Source organism: Rhinoderma darwinii, chromosome 1 (genome assembly GCF_050947455.1).
Source record: "Rhinoderma darwinii isolate aRhiDar2 chromosome 1, aRhiDar2.hap1, whole genome shotgun sequence".
In the NCBI taxonomy this organism is placed as follows: Eukaryota; Metazoa; Chordata; class Amphibia; order Anura; family Rhinodermatidae; genus Rhinoderma; species Rhinoderma darwinii.
The window spans coordinates 203988400-204008254 of NC_134687.1; the positions used below are offsets into that span (position 1 = coordinate 203988400).

Here is a 19855-nt window from a genome sequence, read left to right on the forward strand (position 1 = left end):
TAAAGGCGCTCAAAACATGCGGAAAACGCATAAAAAAGCCCGCATTTTAAAAAGCGCTTTGCAAAAACGCTAGCATATTTTACACATTTACATGTAATTTTTTTTGAGCGCTATGTGAACATGCCCTTACAGAACGGCTCTCTTTTCTGGCACATAGAGGAGGACGCAGATACAATTAATCACTATAGGCTGCAGGCCACGTTAGGCCTGCATCCGATAAGGCACTGGGAAAACTATCTACAAAGGGGGAGCTATATGGCACAATATACAAGAGGAGGGCTGTGTGGCGCTATCTACAGGGGATGCTGTGGCGCTATATGTGAGGGGGCACAAAGGGGGTATTATTACTGTGGGGGCACGATTACTGATTGGGCACTTTAATTCTGTCAAGCACTGAGGGATCATTATAACCAACCGGGGCACTGTGGATTACGAGTTTGTTTAGAGGATGGGGTATTGGTGGGGAGGATGCTGGAAAAGCGAGAAACTAACATGTCTGTGTCTCAAATTCTGCAGAGACGATTCGTGGCTGGAATAAGTCGTCACAGTAGTCTGGGCCGGATGGAGAAGAAAATAGAAAGTGAATGACTAAATCAGAGAAAACATCACCTGTGAGTCACTAGATATAAATGTGCTGTAATTAATTATATGGTCTGCAGAGCTTCTGTGTATAACTGCCATATGGTGGTAATATTGGTCTTTGTATAGTGCTTTTTTGATTCAGTAACAGTATGGGGTATTATTCGGTCACTGGTTATAGTGTGGTGGTATTATTTAGTAACAGTATGGGGGTATTATTCAGTCACTTTGTGGTTATGGCGTGGTGGTATTATTCAGTAACAGTATGGGGCTATTATTCAGTAACAGTATGGAGTATTATTCAGTCACTATGTGGTTATGGTGTGGTGGTATTATTTAGGAAAAGTATGGGGGTATTATTCAGTCACTATGTGGTTATGGTGTGGTGGTATTATTCAGTAACATTATTTAAGTTTGTTATTTGTGTTTTAAACTAGTAATAAAATGTGTAATATAGATTGGTATAGTTTTATATGCGCGTGGGCGTGGTAAGGTTTTTGGGGGCCCAGGCACATTCTTTGAACTGGGGCCCTCTGCAGTCTGCTCATCTATGACATTCATAATCCCCAACAGGACATCTGACAGGAGCGGTCATGGTTAGACAACCCATTTAAAGCCCTTTTCAACAACTAATGGTTTGAAAAGCTGTTTGCTAGGATCTGATGGACAGCCGGAAGGGAGGCATTTCCTCGTGGCAAAGCTAGAAGGATCACTGTTGCTTACCAACAGCTCTTTGTCTCTACAAGTGGCATTTATATTTACTGATCATGCCGGTGATAGCGAGACCTATTGTTTATAGTTGATCTTTTCCTGCATTCACACTGGTCAATCTTTACAACCAGGGGTGTAGCTAAAGGCTCATGGGCCCCGATGCAAAAGGTTCTTCTTGGGCCCCCCCAAATGTCTCATAGCCAACGGCGCGCAGATTTCAGCTGCATTGCTGGGTCTCCTAAGTGACCCAACGATGCAGCACTAGCAGCCAGAGGCGTCAATAAGGTCCTGAAATGTCAGGGGAAATAGCCCCAATTTATATACCCTCCCAAAAAACGTGTGTGCGCATATGTATATGTGTATATAAGAGACCGCATATCTATAGCACTACGATCCTATAGATATGGATAGGATTAGATACAGTTGCTCAGCAGACAGTATCACACAAAATAGGATGCTATAGGGCCCAGCTCGCTGACATTGCGGCTCCAGCGCTGGACCCAGGAAAGGCAAGTATAAAAATAGTTTTGCTTCTTTATGCGTTACTAATTTTTGTGTGTTTGTGTTTTTTTTAAAGTTTGGTTGTTGGACTACTTCGGATTCGAGGACGACTACGATAACGGTGTGTTTTTTTATGCTCAATATAATGGATAACTAGAGTTGTATTTTTTCTGTCTTTGTATTTTTTTTTAAACTTTATTACTACCATCTTAGTGATGGCCGCTGGCTGATAGACAACGTCCATTACGAAGGTGGGGCTTAATGTTAGACATGAAGAGGCTAACACTAACCCCCATTATTACCCCTGTACCCACCGCCACCAGGGGTGTCGGGAATAGCCAGGTTACGATCCAGTACCCAACCATCTGTAGTGATGGAGGGGCACTGGCGCGGCCACAGGCTGGTATTATTAGGCTGGTAAAACCCCAAAAGAGTGGCCTTTCCCACCCTGGTAATGCTAGGCTGCTGCTGCTGTGTTGTATCTGGCTGGTTTTAAAAAATGGGGAAACCCCACATCGTTCTTTCCAATTATATTATTTTTTTTTTAAATGACGTGGGGTCCCCATTTTTCATAACCAGCCAGCTACAACACAGTAGCAGCAGCCTAGAACTACCAGGGTGGAAAGGGCCACTGTGTTTGGCCTTCCCCAGCCTAATAATACCAGCCTGCGGCCACCCCAGTATCCAACCATCACTGCAGATGGTCAGGTACTGGATCGTACTGAACTCTTCCCGGTACCCCTGGTGGCGGTGGGTGCCGGGGTAATAATGGGGGTTAGGGTTAGCCTTTTCACCGGCTAACATTAAGCCGTTATGGATGCTGTCAGTCAGCGGCCATCACTAAAGTTTTTAAAAAATAGACAAAGAAAAAATAGGTTTATTGAAATAAAAACCCCCCACACAATCCATGTTAACCATTTTATTGATAATAATAAAAAAAAAGCAGTCTTCGAATGCGGTGTAGTCCAGCGACCGAACTTGTAAAAAAAACACAAAAAAAACCAAAACACATTAGTAAGGGCCTGTTCACATCACCGCTGCCCTTCCGTTGAGGGGTTCCGCCTGAGGTTTCTGTCGGGTAACCCCTCATTGGAAAGGCAAACAAACCTCAGCTTCCGTTTCCCTCACCATTAATCTCACTGGTTACGGAAAGTTTGCTAAAGGTTTCCGTTTGTCATCGTTGTGACAGGATTCCGTTGTTTTGACGGAATCAATAGCGCAGTCGACTTTCCGTCACTTTTGAGATCAATGGTGAGGGAAACGGAAGCTGAGGTTTCAGTTTGCCTTTCCGTTGAGGGGTTACCCTATGGAAACCTCCGACCGAACTCCTCAATGGAAGGGCAACGGTGATGTGAACACAGCCTAAGACATATGGTAGGCTTAGATACAGGGCCCATGTGCATGAGTGATACGGTTTGTCGGACCCGGTATCTAAGCCTACAACAACGTAGGCTTAGATACAGGGTCCAGTAGACAGTAATCTTTACACAGCACAAGTCCTCCTTCACATCTGCGTTGGGGTCCCGTTCTGACGTTCCGTCTGAGCTTTCTGTCAGGACAGGACCCTGAACAGACACAAACTGACACAAACGGAACCCAGAGGTGCACAACAGAAACAAACGGAAACCATGGGCACCGGATCCGTCACTATTGAAATCAATGGTGATGGAAACGGAAACCTCTGGGTTCCGTCTGTGTCAGCTTGTGTCTGTTCAAGGTCCCGTTCTGACGGAAAGCTCAGACGGAATGTCAGAACGGGACCCCAACACAGATGTGAACGAAGCCCAAGATTACTGTCTGCTGGGGCCCCGTATCTAAGCCTACCACATGGTAGGCTTAAAGGGATTGTCCGGTCCCTAAACATTGATGGCCTATCCTCAAGATCGGCCATCAATAGCTGATGGGTAGGGGTCTGTCTCCCGGGACACCCGCCAATCAGCTGTTTTGAAGGGGTACAAGCGCTGCTTCCGCTTCATTTCTCATACTTGCTCACACTGTGAATCGCGAACATGTCCGTGTCGGCGATTCACAGTGTGAGAAAGTGACCGGAATGAAGGGCAAGAAGTGCTCGTACTCGCGCTGCACCCCCTTCAAAACAGCTGATTGGCGAAGGTCCTGGGAGTCGGACCCCGACCTATCAGCTCTAGCAGGCAGTGGTATTAAACGTACCCTCCTGTTCGGCCGCAGCGGAGGTCCTGACTCCATCCAGGGTGTTGTGCGCAGCGCGCATAGCTTTGTGACGTCATGCGCTGCACCCAACGCTGTGACGTCAAGACCTCCGCCGCACTCCGGAACGAGGAAGGTAAGTACTGTCAGTTGCTATAGTAACGGGGGGCCCGGGTAGTTTATTACATATGAAAAGTTACATTTCATTGATGTGGTGCGGGGGGCTGCAGGCCCCCTGGCTTTGGGGCCCGGTCGCAATTGCGACCGCTGCGACCCCTATAGTTACGCCACTGTTTACGACCATTCAGAAACTAGCAAATTGTGACAGCAATTGACCAGAGTAAACGGGCCTTTAGTCATGTATGTTTTTCCCCAACTGTACGACAATTTATACCAGCAACCACAAGCAGTAACAGACAATGATGGATTACCTTAAGGATTGATGTGAACGATTTGATTCCTCAGCAAGAACCCCTGTGGAGTCATATCTTCTCCGTCTATCGGGTTTTCTCCCTTGTAAATAAAAAGCTCAACCTTGTTAATGGTTTACCCATATCTTGCTAAATTTATTTATCAAATTAATATAAACAAATTAACCTTCTTCAATACGAAGACATGAGATATCTTAAGCGCATTGTACATTTCCAACAGTTTTTCCCAATTGTCACTCATTATTTGGTCCCAATCCTTTGTCTAACAGTCCGACTGTTGGTAAAACGATCTACTGTGTTGTTGTTTTTTCGCAGTTAGTTATAATCTGAAGTTTATGTTAAAAATGAACAATTGAACACACATATATTTAGTTTTTGTGTTTTGATATCAGTGCATTGCAACACATATTTGTAACATTAGTGGCCAAAAGTACCGTGAAATGATCGATTAATCATCCATCTCATATCTATGGTCAGCTCATGGAGCCCTTGGTTTTCCTAAGGTTTGTTATACACATATGCTTTTGCCAAGCTACATGTAAGTTGTTGGGTATACATATATAGTTGTACTTTTTTGTAATTTTATTAAGAATTACCATCAAGCATCCGTTTTTAATAGAGAAAAACTGCCTAAAATAGCACACTTGGAATCGAACATTTTTTTGTTTTATTTGATCCTTTAACCCCTTAACGACCGCCAATACGCTTTTTAACGGTGGTCGTTAAGGGTACTTATGCCAGAGCGCCGCCTTTTCACGGCGCTGTGTCATAAGCACGGCCCAGGTGTCCAGTGCTGGCTAAAGCGGGTGTCGGGTGGTCTAAAGACAGCCGGGCACCTGCTTTAACGGGCGGGATCGATTTCAACATCGATCTCACCCGTTTAGCCCCGAGGACGCAGCACTTAATAGTGAGCGCCGCAGCCAAGTGGTTTTGGAGGGAGGGAGCTCATTCTCACACCCCATTGCAATGACAATCACAGGGTGCCGATAGCCTCTATGGCAGCCGGGGGCCTAACAAAGGCCCGCAGGTCTGCCTGTAGTAGATGCCTGCTAAACCATGCCTGAGGCATGACCTAGCAAGTGCCTGTCAGTTTTACACTGATAGGCAATAATATGCTGCAATACAGAAGTATTGCAGTGTATTATAAAAGCGATCAGAAGATCGCATAGTGAAGTCCCCTAGTGGAACTAAAAATAAAGTTATCAAAAAGTTTAATAAAGTTAATAATAAATAAATAGAAATCCCAAATAAAAAAATAAAAACCCACTTTTTCCCTTTTTTTTTTAAACCATTACACATATTTGGTATCACCGCGTCCGTAACGACCTATAAAGCTATTACGTTATGTAACCTGCTCGGTGAACGCCGTAAAAAATCAAATAAAAAAATGTCAGTATTGCAGTTTTCAGTTCAAAACTGATAAAAAGTGATCAAAAAGTCGCATGTACTCCAAAATAGTACAAATGAAAACTAGCAGTCGTCCCGCAAAAAACAAGCCCTCATACAGCTGCATTGGTGGAAAAAGAAAACAATTATGGCTCTTAAAATATAGCGACACAAAAACAAATAATTTTGGAAAAAAAAGTGTTTTTACTGAGTAAAAGTAGTAAAACATACAAATTCTATAGAAATTTGGTATCGCCACAATCGTAATGACCCACTGAATAAAGTTATTATGTTATTTAACTGCGTAAATCTAAGACACAAAAAAAAGAGTGGCAAAATTCATGTTTTTTTTTTTCCATTTATCCCCCCAAACAAGTTAATAAAAGTTAATCAATCAATTATATGTACCCGAAAATGGTGCTATTAAAAAATACAACTTGTCCGGCAAAAACAAGACCTTCTACAGCAATGTTGACGCAAAAAAAAAAAAAAGTCATAGCTCTTGGAATGAGACCATGGAAAAACTTACAAAAATAGCTTGGTCTAAAATAGGCTGGTCATTAAGGGGTAAAAGTGGCACATTTATCTAATGCCAACGTACTCCCTAGTGCTGTAGACAAATTGTAATCATTGGGGCTCACAATAAGTATTAGAAACATAGAACACTATTGCATTTACAATAAAACGATTTATGGAGTTTACCTTTGCCTAAACTTTCAGATTCACTTTTTTTTTTTTACAACATATAACAACGGCAGCCTGCGTGCCAAAATACATGACTAAAGGCTATATCTTCATTAACTGGGCTTTTGGCCAAATCATATTGCAAGCCAAGGGGAGTATAAAATACTATGAAAGTAAAGAATGAAAATAGGTGAGAAAACAAAACAGATTAGTGAGAAAACAGATTTTACAAGGTAAAGCTGCCATAAATATCACAGGACAATTCATTAAAATGTATTTCAGTCCAAAGGGCTATGACCCTACCTAAGGATATATAGTTGGCAGTTATGGTAACCTAAATGCACATGGCCATTACGAATATATTTTAGATCCATACTGATCACCAGTACAAATCTCTTTACACTTACACCAAGCAGCTCAGTGCTCACACGAGCGCTTCTGCCAAATTCGTTTTAGCGATCGGTGGGAGTCTCGGTACTCGGACCCTCACCAATCAAAACTTTTGACATGTCACTATGACGTCAGAAGTTTTCTGACAGATTAGTTACCCTTTAAATTGTGCCCACCAATTAGAGAAGCTAAAAATAGCTGGTCATATATCTCTAAACTTCTCGGTAAGCCTATTAACACACAGCAGAGCTTAAAGGATTGTACATCTTTAAAAAAAAATTTTTAATAAAACAGTAAATAAAACAGCGTATCAGTGTGTTTGGTGCAACCTTGTAATAACTTATTAAAAATTATTATTACTTTTTCAGATACAGCTGCTTTGTTATGGAACGCATCTAAGTTCATAACTTAGATGTAATCGATAACAAGTGGCTCCTGCCGTCACTGAACCTATTCGTTCGCTGACCTGACGGATTCAGGTCTCAGCGCAAGGTACAGCTGCTCTGTATACAGGATACAAAGTAGCTGTATCAAAAAGTAAAAAGTTTTTTAATGAAAAAGTAATTACAAAGTTGCACTAAATACACTGATACACATTTTTATTAAAAAAAATGTTATAAAAATTGTTTTCATAGGTGTACTTAAAGAGAAGTCACATGACACAATTCTTGGCAGCCCTGACTCATAAGAAGCAGTAAGAGCTTTGTAAGGGGGTGGTGGTGGGGGGACGACAACACCCTCATGAATATATGGAAACCATTGTTCAGTTTTAATAGGACATTGAATAAATGTCCTGTTTTAATAGGAACTTGCCCTAGTGACTCGTTCTCTTAAAAGGTGTTATCAAAGTCAACAGAAATGGATGAAAAAGCATATGTTACTTTTTATGGTTGGTATGGTTTGTGCGGTTTTCCACAGGTAAAGCGTATTAGGCTTTTTATAATTAAGTTTGGTGATTTGTAGGCACCATTTCATTTCTAATGCCTTCTCCCCAAGCAACACAGGACAAATGCACAAAGGGGGGGAATGTCAAGAGGATTGGGATAAGAAGCAAAAAAAAGGGGGCTTATGGGATATGTAGTCAACCAGGACTACTGCAGTAACACTGCAAAATGAACACTCCCACAGGGGACTGCACTAGTCGAACGTGAACAGAAACACCAAACATAGTCCATTATTGACAATAGGTACAGATTCGAAATATTACTCATTATTCATTCTTACCTTGCCTAAATTCTGGGTCTGATGACACAACCGAAGGGCTTTCACTGGATGTGCTATAGTCATCACTGTGGGACAACTGGTGCAATCTTCCAGGTTCTACAATAAAGGAATACAGTGCGCTCAGAAATATAATAAAAGGACTATTTAAGGTGTATGGAAATATCCCGATTTTCCCCGACTGCAGTTGTGTTCCCGCAGGTGTCTGGCAGCTGCTTATTCCCTTCTCTCCATTGAAAAGACATATACACTCGGCCAAGTTGGGAGGATAGTGGTCGGCCAGAGGAGTGTTTGGACTACTGCTATTGCAGCTTTTGTGAAATTGAATTTACATTTTTATTGGTATTTTGAAAGCATGACCGGAAGCTTTCGTAATAGGTACATACAACGTCATACAAGGAAATTAGCACAACAATTCGCCGGTATCAAACCACACTAATCTGCAGTGTATACAATGTTTCAGTATGGTTAAGGTACCCCTGATGGACATCAGTTCTTAACGGATGTGCGGGTTGTTTTTTCCCCCCAAAATTCACTTATAATGTGTGTCAGGGCTTTTCTCTTAAAAAATAAATTTAATAATTGAATATAAAAGTGCTACACTTCACTGAAACAGTGCAGAAAAAAGTAATGCATGTGTGAACAGAACCTAAGCAAACAGTAATGGGATGTAGGAACCAAGGCTGGCAGCGTTTATGTTTTTTTAAAGTCATTTTTTTTCCCCCTTCAGAAAGATTTAAAATGTATACTGTGCTAATATATGCATACATTTACCTTTATGTCATTGCATCGCTGACTTTTATAATAAGAATAAAGTAAACAGAAAAAAAAAAGCAAACAGATGTACCAAGCGTATGAGACAAAGGCGTGTTTGAAATGGTTTCATATATAATACTTATATAATATATATTTGCTTTTTGCCTGTGTGTTTAGCGTATCCGCCAGGGATATCTCTAGACTTATGTGCCAAATACAAAGGCCTAGCGCATGTCTCTGTATATTATACCGTAACACACGTCATACATTAAAAAAATAAAATAATGAATACCGCACAGTATAAAAGCGTTTTTTTTTGTGGTGGCCCGCTGTCTCAAAGGACAGCTTTCCTATACAGTTGAAAAAGGAAAAAAAAAAAAAAGTTATGCCGAGGTATACCTGTTAAACGCATGTCAAATGGACACTGTTACGTTCAGCGTGTGCGCCAGAAGTAACTCTCCCTAGCGTATACGCTGAATGTAGACACCGAACATGGTGTGAACAGAGAATTAAAAAAGATAAAAACATGGTGTAAACCATGATACAATAATGTCAGGTTCAGACGGGGCAGCATCGGTGCAGTTTCCAGCTACACCACTACAACAACCCACCCTCCAGCCCCCATATAAACAAACAACAAACAAAAAAAATACACTGCAAAACAATATTAGCACATGATGTTTGTATTGAAATGGTGCCCAAAGTAGATCATGTAGTCTTCACTAATGTTGTGTGTTAATCAAAATATCACAAAATGTGTAACTTTCACAATAAATACAACAATACCATCAAGCAATGGGATAATAACATCCAAAATGAGAAATGCCTGTCGTTGCTTTATATAGCTTAGCTATTAAACAATGCTGTATAAAGCTCTTGAATAGTACCATGGGAAATGAGCAGTAGAGGATGTTGTTGGTGACAAGGCACAATCTACAGAGTATAAAAGCACAGGTGACAAAGGTGAATTGTTCCAATCCATGTGTCCCGAATGGCCGAGATCATTATGGTTTTTTTTCAGATAGCTTAGGGAGCATTTGATGGAAGTTTCTAGAACTGTACATGATTTCCTAGTATAAAATCCAGCAGAGAATATATACAAACCAGAATGTTTTCCAGTTTGATCTTTGGGTATAATAATAATGTAGAATACTTTACAAGATGGAAAATAATTGTCAGACAAAATATTTTATAAGCATGTAGAGTACAGATGTAGCCGTCTTTATTTAATGCGTTAAAAGTCAAGGTAAACAATGGCTAGATCTCTTATCTTGACTTTTTCAATGACTTTTCAATGGCTTTTGTTTTGTGATCTCACGCTGCAGCAAGTTTTCAGAGTCAAGTTAAAGAGGCTCTGTCACCAGATTTTGCAACCCCTATCTGCTATTGCAGCAGATAGGCGCTGCAATGTAGATTACAGTAACGTTTTTATTTTTAAAAAACGAGCATTTTTGGCCAAGTTATGACCATTTTTGTAGTTATGCAAATGAGGCTTGCAAAAGTCCAAGTGGGTGTGTTTAAAAGTAAAAGTCCAAGTGGGCGTGTATTATGTGCGTACATCGGGGCGTTTTTAATACTTTTACTAGCTGGGCGTTCTGATGAGAAGTATCATCCACTTCTCTTCAGAACGCCCAGCTTCTGCCTGATCACTGCTGTGACGTCACTCACAGGTCCTGCATCGTGTCAGACGAGCGAGGACACATCGGCACCAGAGGCTTCAGTTGATTCTGCAGCAGCATCAGCGTTTGCAGGTAAGTAGCTACATCGACTTACCTGCTAACGCCGATGCTGCTGCAGAATCAACTGAAGCCTCTGGTGCCGATGTGTCCGACACGATGCAGGACCTGTGAGTGACGTCACAGCAGTGATCAGGCAGAAGCTGGGCGTTCTGAAGAGAAGTGGATGATACTTCTCATCAGAACGCCCAGCTAGTAAAAGTATTAAAAACGCCCCGATGTACGCACAGAATACACGCCCACTTGGACTTTTACTTTTAAACACACCCACTTGGACTTTTGCAAGCCTCATTTGCATAACTACAAAAATGGTCATAACTTGGCCAAAAATGCTCGTTTTTTAAAAATAAAAACGTTACTGTAATCTACATTGCAGCGCCTATCTGCTGCAATAGCAGATAGGGGTTGCAAAATCTGGTGACAGAGCCTCTTTAAAGATGGCTACATCCGTAGGTGTGAAAGAAACCTCTTTGTGTGTAGGTATGTGGGATGGGTTGGTGGGATTGTCTTGATGGTTAGGCAAATATTAACAAGGATGCCAGAATGTAAACATTTTCTGAAGAAAACAAGTCTTTGTCTTCTCCTTTCCTGGTATTTACTATACGGCCCATCTTAATTTTCAGCCATCATTCCGTAGTAATACGATTCTGTGCTTGAAGTCCAATATGGACTAAGCCACCCAGACACAATAATATCTAATAATGTGTCTAGCAAATAAACATTTCAAAGCCGTGAGAATTGTTCTTTTGTAACCTCACCTACTACAAGGACAAAACGGAAGGGCATGCAAAGTGCTGGATTTGTACTACAAACCCCCGCCCCAGACCAGACACTATCAAGGTGATGATCTATCAGACAACTGGATAAACTGGATAAAGGGTGGGTTAAACAGACGCAACTCTTATAAGCTCCAACAGACAGCAATTTGCCTCAAGGAGAGTGAAGATTGGATTTAATTAAATTATAAAAAAAAAACAAAAAAATCTTGGAGAGACTATGTGTAATAGTCTTGTTGTTGTACAATGTTGACAGCCTGAATGAATCAAAATGTAAACCCTGACTTCAAACAGACATGAGCATAGGAAGAGCATCATCTTGTTTCATGAAATAAAGGTCCTCTTAGGCCTCATGCACACGACCGTGCCCGTAATTACAACCCATAATTACGGGCACGGCCGGCCACGGGCAGCCGGCCGTTTTTACGGGCCGTGCTCCCATTATAAAGTATGAAGCAGACTTGGAAGAAAAAGATGCTCCTCTGTACGGGCGCTCAGGTGTGAATAGGATGGTATTTCCACAAAATCGTCAGAATTTAATACAACGATTTTATTCATTAAACTTTTAAAAACAATAAAGACAGTCTTGCAACGCGTTTCGACCACAGTGCGTGTTCGAAACGCGTTGCAAGACTGTCTATTTATTGTTTTTAAAAGTTTAATGAATAAAATCGTTGTATTAAATTCTGACGATTTTGTGGAAATACCATCCTATTCACACCTGAGCGCCCGTACAGAGGAGCATCTTTTTCTTCCAAGTCTGCTTCATTTCAAAACCACGAGGAAATGAATTCCTGAGATGAATTCACCCGATGCGGTTATGGCTCCAGAGGCAAGCACAGTGTGATCAAGTGTCTACAAGCTACAAAATTGAGTTGTGCTGGCGACACTGCACAACTTACAAAGGTGAGCTCTATTCCTATCAACATCAATTGTCTTTATAGATTTGAATGATATCACCTTAGAGGAGCGCCGGTCTCTCCTTTTTTTTGGTCTTTTTTCAAGAACATTATAGCACGGCCCGTAAAATAAAAAAATAGGACATGTTCTATATTTTTCAACGGCACGGGCAGCTTCCCGTAAGCAAACGGGAAGGTACCTGTGGCCAATAGAAGTCTATGGGACCGTAAGTACGAAGCGTAATTACGGGCGTTTTTACTTTCGTGTGCATGGGGCCTCAAGGTCCTTTTACACGGGCCAATTATCGTGCAAATGATCGTTCGTAGACCGCTCGTTGCCGATCAGACATGAATCTGTGAGCAGTTACAGGCCTAGATGGTAGATATTGGAAAATTCACAGACATCTCCATAAATACTCTTTAGTGTCCACAATCCCAAGAGGTTGAGGAAAAATAAAATGACCTGGGCCATATATCTTTTACATAAAAAAATATATCATTTGATCTAAGTCTCTCCCTACTTTCCAATATATTACTATTTCCAATATTTTTAATGTACAAACTATATTTAAAAGCTGTCCCTGTATCTTACACAACATAAAATGTGTCCATCAATATTAGACGATTGCTCTCAGAGAAAATGATCCCCCTCTGAGCTAGTCTGGCTTTACATCTTTTGATAGGATGTGAATGATCCCATTAGAAGTATGATCATGGTTGGACATTGGGAGGCTATATATTCATGTGGTGATGACTGAAATACTCCATTTAAGCCACAAGGGCCAGAACAATTTAAGGCACAGACTTTTATCACGTCGGAATAATGTAAAAAAGGAAAGCCGTGATTCTTGTAAACTGAAAAGTTAGGGTCTTTTATACATAACAATTAATGCTAGATGCAGTTGGAATCTGAGGGGATTTCTGAGACCTAACATTAAAGGGATTGTCTCAGAGACAGAAGATAGCCATGGCGGCAATCAGCTGCTCGCTGCGGGCTGGCTACCGGCAAACAGATGATTTTGCAGAAGGAAACAATGCCTGGTCAGATATTTTGCTGTAAAGGAAGTGTAGTATTACATGGCAACCATTTTAATGGTCTGTCCTTAGAAAAGGTCATCATTGTGCCATCGGTAAGGGACCAATACCCGTTACCCCAACGATCAGCAGAATGATAAGGTTATGGCAGGTTTGCTGCATTACTCGTCAGCCGACACTAGTACTGGGGCTGAACCCCCTTTGCCAAGGCTAGGTCAATGTTATAGCCCAGAAATCTCCTGTAATACACCCACATGCAAAGTTGTAGCGTGTAACACGCCCACGTTTTTTTACGTTTATCAATAATTTGGCCCTGAGCATCTATGTCGAAGACCCTATTCACATCATGTTTTAGGTCTATGCTTAGCAAACACGCCAGGGAACGCTCCTGAAATATACGGTAAACGTAGGATGTAAAGGATGTTCAACAATGGTATTTGTCACCGATGATATATACCTTAATAGCCCATGGATGAAAGATGCCACTGTCAGTCACAAGCATCTGTCACCCATAGGCTATGATGGTATCTGTTTAACAGACACGGCCTGAAAATCTATTTAAAACAGCTCATGGATGCCTGTGACATATGCCATACAGTGGCATCCGTCACCCCTAAGCTCCTATGTTAAAATACATACAGTGTAATGCGCATAGTAGTTTTTTTTTTTTCAGGAGTCTGTTGGATGAAATAGCGTAATCTACTATGCTATTCCAAACCTCCAAAAAAGTATACTAGCACTATTTTTGCCTCTGTCGGTCTAATGGAGCCCTATGCACATCACAAACACCATGTGACCAGGGCCTAGGACATAAATATGCATATTTAGGCAATACAAAAATGCATGTTTAACTATATCTGTATCAGAAAAAACAACTTCAGCCAAAACCTGAAAAATCTGTTTTGAGATAAGCACAATCTCCCAAGTCATACTCACAGGGGTCCATGAAGCATAACAGAGATGAATTAACAGCACCAGTAAGGCTATGCTCACATCTGCATTCGGTATTTGAGTCTATAGAGGGATCCGGGAAAACTGCAAAAATAGGACATGTCCTATTTTTTCACGGGCCGTTCACACGGTCCATTAAAAAAAAACGACCGTGTGGATAGCCCCATAGACGTGCATTGATTTTAATCCAGCCGCGTGGCGGCAGTTAAAAAAAATCCCTGTTATCCCGGTCATGTGAATGCTATAGTATATGGAACATGGAGGAGGTCCATACCTATGTGTAAGAAGTGACTCTACAGAGGAAAGAGATCCAAATATTTGTTATTCAGAGAAAAAGTGCCCAACTTGTTCCCTCTGTGTCAGTTGTACCGAGGACAGATAAAAGTACCTATATGAACCTACATTATATTCCTTTGTCAGGAGCAATTCTATCCTACCCTATTTTAGCATAAACTACGTTATATTAAAGCAATACATTCTAAACATGACACAAATGTATCTATAATCTATGCTGTATGGGGGGGGGGGGACTATTAGTAAATATTATGTTACAGTATATCCCTTTTCACAAAAAGGGGCCGAAACAATTACATTTTATGCGAAGTTATTAATAGGAAACATGCAGGTTTAGCAGGAAAAATCTACTACACGTTTACAAAAAGTTTCCCAAGCCCCCTCAATATCAGGACAAAAACAAAAGCAAATCTAGGTCATGGATAAAAACTACTTTATGTTAAGAAGATAATTCATGTTCGTCCTTACCTCTTTTTGTTTATATTAAGAGCTTCTTTCTTTGGCGCCTTCTTTATTTGCTCTAAAGGCCACTTGGTTTAGAATGCTACACATATCTTACACCATATGTGAAGGCATCAGAAGATGAAAAGCTCTAGTTGCACACTAAAACATTGCCGCAAACATTAGCAACGGGACCTGTAATAATTGTGTCGGCGCTTGCTGCTTTGGTAGGTCCTAAGTAGGGTACATTTTTGTGTAGAAACGCCACCAATAAGACTCTGTGAACAGTTTCAATAAGTTCTCTCCACACCGAAGGTCTATTTTACAGGCAGTCTACTACTGGTATAATTTATTTCATGAGTAGTACACCATTAACAAAACTGCCAAGTGATGAGGAGTTCATCATTTCATACTTTTCCAGGAAACACCCTGAATTAACTTTACAGCCCATAATGACTAAAGCCTATTGTTAAATTTTCATCTTTGACACATCATCCACCATTGCGAGGATTTCAAAGCCTTCTCACGTGACGTCCTCCAATGCTCTTTTATTTAAGTTGTCTTGCAAAATCAAGTGTAGGTTAAACCTGAAATGTACCATGGCAGAATAAACTTTTACAAAAACATCAATTATCCAGGTTGAACGATGCAAGCTCAGGCAAGAGGAGTACGACGAGGTCCGCCCTTCTGACTGAGAAACTTACTGAGACAACGATTACAGAAAATGTTGGAACAAAAAAAAAAGTTACATTTTCAACCCCTTTGCTCCAACACAAGAATTCAGGGAATATAACAAGAAATGGACCGAAGTAAAAGACTATAAGAAACATAGAAATGTTATTAAATAATACTAAAATAGGGACAATCATTCCCATATAAATATGAGGTGACTTAGTTTACACCATGCAACAGATCAATTTAGAAGAACTCTTAGTACTTGAAACAATATTGATTTATATCCTCTAAAAATAAAAAAATAAAACAAAATGAAAAAAAGGGGTTGTCCTGTTTCCATAACTCCAATAGCAGTGAATGGCAGTTACAGAAGCAGCGTAGCATGCGAGCTATGCTTTTTCCGTAACTACCATTAAGTTCTATGAGACTTACGGAAACAGCGTAGCTCAGCGAGTTACGCTGTTCACGTAACGCACGGCCATATAAAATTTTTCATGGTTGGAATTTACCTCATTCAGCGGCAACACACAGCAGCTGAACAGGGTTTAGGGGGCCCCCGTTCTGGAGATAGGTGCAGGTCCGAGAGGTGGGACCCGCATCTATCTGACATTTATGACATATCCTGTGGATAAGTCATAAATGTCTCTCGTGGGAAAACCCCTTAAAATAATGGGGTTGTCCAGTTTCAGCAAATTACATTTATTTTTTATATATGGAAATGCAAAAATAAGGACTAAAACAATGGTGTACATGGTGGGTTCTCCTTTCCTAATAAAGTCTCACCTATAGAATTGTTCTGTGTACATATCCTAAGGATTCTTCTGAATCGATAGAACATCTTAAGGGCCATGGTCACATCTGCATCGGAAGCTCTGTCAAATTTGTAAGTCAAAGAGGGTTCTTCAGGCGCCGCCATCAGTCGTGCGATGGGTCCGGCACTGTGTCGTAGCTTCCATATTAAACAAAAGTCACACTCTTGCTTCCTTTTCAGTCAGATTTCCACTTTTTAAAGATCAGTATAGCATGCTGCGCTATTCTATGCCGTAAAAAACGGAAACCTGACAAAAAACCTGACCTAAAAAAATAAATCTGATCAGGACAGATGTGTCAAACAGATCATAACAGATTATGACAGTTCCATCATAGATCCTGTAAAAACAGAGCCATGACACCAGTGTGGACAGAGCCTAAAACTGGTTAGACACAAGAGAATTCAAACAGCTAAAAAGAGTATTAATCCATTTTAGGCTAAGTTCACATTCCTGTTTTTCATTTCCGTTGTTGTATTTCATCGTAGGAGCAGAATAACGAAAACGTTGGATCCATCACATGACGCACACCAACCATGCCCGACATAACCCTTTGACTTTAATGGGTCCGCCAGTTTTCTATCATTCTACCGCAAAAAATAGCGCTGCATTTCTGCCAATTTTGACGCAATCTGCAAAAGAGGCCTCCAATGCATTTGTGAACTTAGTCTTCTGCAGACTGTCGGCACTTTTTTTTTCAAACAAAAAGGTTCTGACAGACACTAACTGAAGGCCAATATACGTGGAAAAGTTGATCTGACATGATGGGTTCTTTCAGTCGTTTTTGGGTGCAGTCGTTGGCAAAACTTGGAATGTCATTCATGCAAACAAGAGATGTGGATCCAATGAATAAAAGCCCAGCTCAGGTCACAGAGCAAAGCACAGGTCGATCTGCCACCTGCTGGTAATTTATTGTTTCACAGACCAATGGTAGGTAAATTAGCTCTCCACCAGAAGAAAGTGCCACCTACAGTCAATGTCAGACCCTTTTGGAGGAGAGCTAAATTACATACTTTTTTTCCCAGGAAGCACTGTCTGTGAGACTCCCTGCAACATCTAGTTCTCCACAGACCAAAGGTGAACGACGTGTCACTACGGCCTCGTGCACACGACCGTGCCGGTAATCACGGTCCCCGATTAAGGGCAGGGCCGGTCGTTGGCGGCCACGGACAGCCACCGGCATTTTCGGCCTGTGCTCCCATACAAAAGTACAGAAGAACAGACGGTAAAAAGCAAAAGATAGGACATGTCCTATCTTTTGCGGAGGCTTTCTACGGCCTGGACACCTTCCCGTAAATACGGGAAGGTGACAGTGGTCAATAGAAGTGAATGGGTCCGTAATTGCGGACCGTGATTACGGTCCGCAACTACAGACTATTTTTACGGTCGGGTGCATGGGACCTAAGAAAGCAACGTTTAAAACCTCTAGTGTATAGCTAACTTAAAGAGGATCTGTCACCAGATTATAAGTGCCCTATCACCTACATAATCTGATCGGCGCTGTAATGTAGACAACAGTGGTTTTTATTTTGAAAAACTATAATTTTTGAGCAAGTTCTGAGCAATTTTAGATTTATGCTAATTAGCTTCTTAATAGACAACTTGTATGACGCTGACCAATCAGTGACCAATCAGCGTCATACACTTCTCATTGTTCCAGCCCATTGTCAGGGTATGTTCACACGGCTTATTTACGGACGTAATTCGGGCATTTTCCGCCTCAATTTACGTTCGAAAATGCGGCTCGATAGCGTCGGCAAACATCTACCCATTGAAAGCAATAGGTTTTACGTTGGTCTGTTCCCACTAGGCGTAAATTTACGCGTCGCTGTCAAAAGACGGCACGTAAATAGACGCCCGCGTCAAAGAAGTGCCTGTCACTTCTTCAGACGTAAATGGATCCGTTTACCATTGACTCCATGGAAAAACAGCTCCATTTACGTCCGTAATTGACGCAGCCAAAAAGCGCCTCAACATGCCATTACGCCTGAAATTACAGAGCCGTTTTCTCCTGAAAACAGCCCCGTAATTTCAGCTGTAACGGACGCTGACGTGTGAACATACCCTCACAGTGTGATTGTGCAGTGAAAGAAGCTGGGCTGGAACAATGAGAAGTGTATGACGCTGATTGGTCACGGATTGGTCCGCGTCATACACTCCTCTGTACAACGCCCAGTTGGTAAAAAGTAAAAACACGCCCAGTTGTCTATTAAGAAACAAATAAGCATAAATCTAAAATTGTTCATAACTTGCTCAAAAATGATCGTTTTTCAAAATAAAAACCACTGTTATTATCTCCATTACAGCGCCGATCAGATTATGTAGGAGTTAGGGCACTTATAATCTGGTGACAGAGCCTCTTTAACCCCTTAGTGACCACCAATAAGCCTTTTCACGTGAGTCACTAAGGGGCCTTAGGCTAGGCTGACGCCTTTTCACGTGAGCCGAGTCGAAGTCCTGCACGGGTCTCCCGCGCAGGCTGGAGCCGGGGCTCAGCTGTCTGATGACAGCTGAGCTCCTGCTCCAACACCCGCGATCGAAGTTTACTTCGATCGCGGCCGTTTAACCTGTTAAATGCCGCCGTCAATAGCGACCGCGGCATTTAACTTGTTTACAGAGGGAGGGAGCTCCCTCTGTCACCCATCGGCGGCCCGCAAATGCAATGGCGGGTCTCCGATGGGGTGTCATGGCAGCCGGGGGCTTGATAAAAGCCCCCAGGTCTGCCCTGGACATATGCCTGTTAGGACGCACCGGAGGTATGTCCTAACAGATTGCCTGTCAGATTTACACTGACAGGCAATAATGCTCTGGTATACGAAGTATACCAAAGCATTATAGCAGCGATCTGAAGATCGCACAGTAAAGTCCCCTAGTGGGACTAATGAAATAAGTAATAAATGTGGAAGATTAATAATAAAAATTACAGTAAAAAAAAACAAAAAACCATTTTTTCCCATAAAAAGTGGATTTAGTAAAAGTGTAAAAAATAAATAAAAGTACACATATATGGTATCGCCGCGACCGTAATGACTCAATTAATAAAGTTAATGTAATTTAAACCGCAAGGTGAACACCGTAAAAAAAACGCAAAAAACAATGGCGAAATTGCAATTTTTTTCCATTGCCCCCCAAAAAAGTCATAATAAAAATGAATCAATAAGTCCCATACACCCCAAAACAGTACCAATCAAAACTACGTCTCGTCCCGCAGAAAACAAGCCCAAAAAATAACTACATTGAAGGAAAAATAAAAAAGTTACAGCTCTTGGAAAGCGACGATGCAAAAACAAATAATTTTAGTTCAAAAGTGTTTTTATTGTGCAAAAGTCGTAAAACATAAAAAACCTCTACATATGTATCGCCGTAATCGTACCGACCCATAGAATAAAGGTAACATGTTATTTACGCCGCACA

General features: G+C 41.3%; 1 protein-coding gene and 1 long non-coding RNA gene across 6 annotated transcripts in view; one reads left to right on the plus strand and one right to left on the minus strand.

Annotated features, from left to right (window-relative positions):
* PTPN13 (protein tyrosine phosphatase non-receptor type 13) overlaps nucleotides 1-19855 on the minus strand; it is a 246646-nt gene that overhangs the window by 89393 nt on the left and 137398 nt on the right. For 4 of the 5 annotated variants that reach the window (XM_075860899.1, XM_075860892.1, XM_075860917.1 and 1 more), the window contains 2 exons: nucleotides 8073-8168; nucleotides 4389-4470 (listed from right to left, as the gene is read on the minus strand). In XM_075860899.1, the coding sequence (XP_075717014.1) occupies nucleotides 4389-4470; nucleotides 8073-8168 (178 nt within the window). The remainder of the gene's footprint in view (nucleotides 1-4388; nucleotides 4471-8072; nucleotides 8169-19855) is intronic. The other variant, XM_075860908.1, reaches the window with a different exon arrangement.
* The window catches only part of LOC142759083 (uncharacterized), a 56478-nt gene continuing 37146 nt past the window's right edge, over nucleotides 524-19855 (plus strand). Inside the window, exon 1 of the long non-coding RNA XR_012883058.1 lies at nucleotides 524-611. This is a non-coding gene — a long non-coding RNA (uncharacterized LOC142759083). The remainder of the gene's footprint in view (nucleotides 612-19855) is intronic.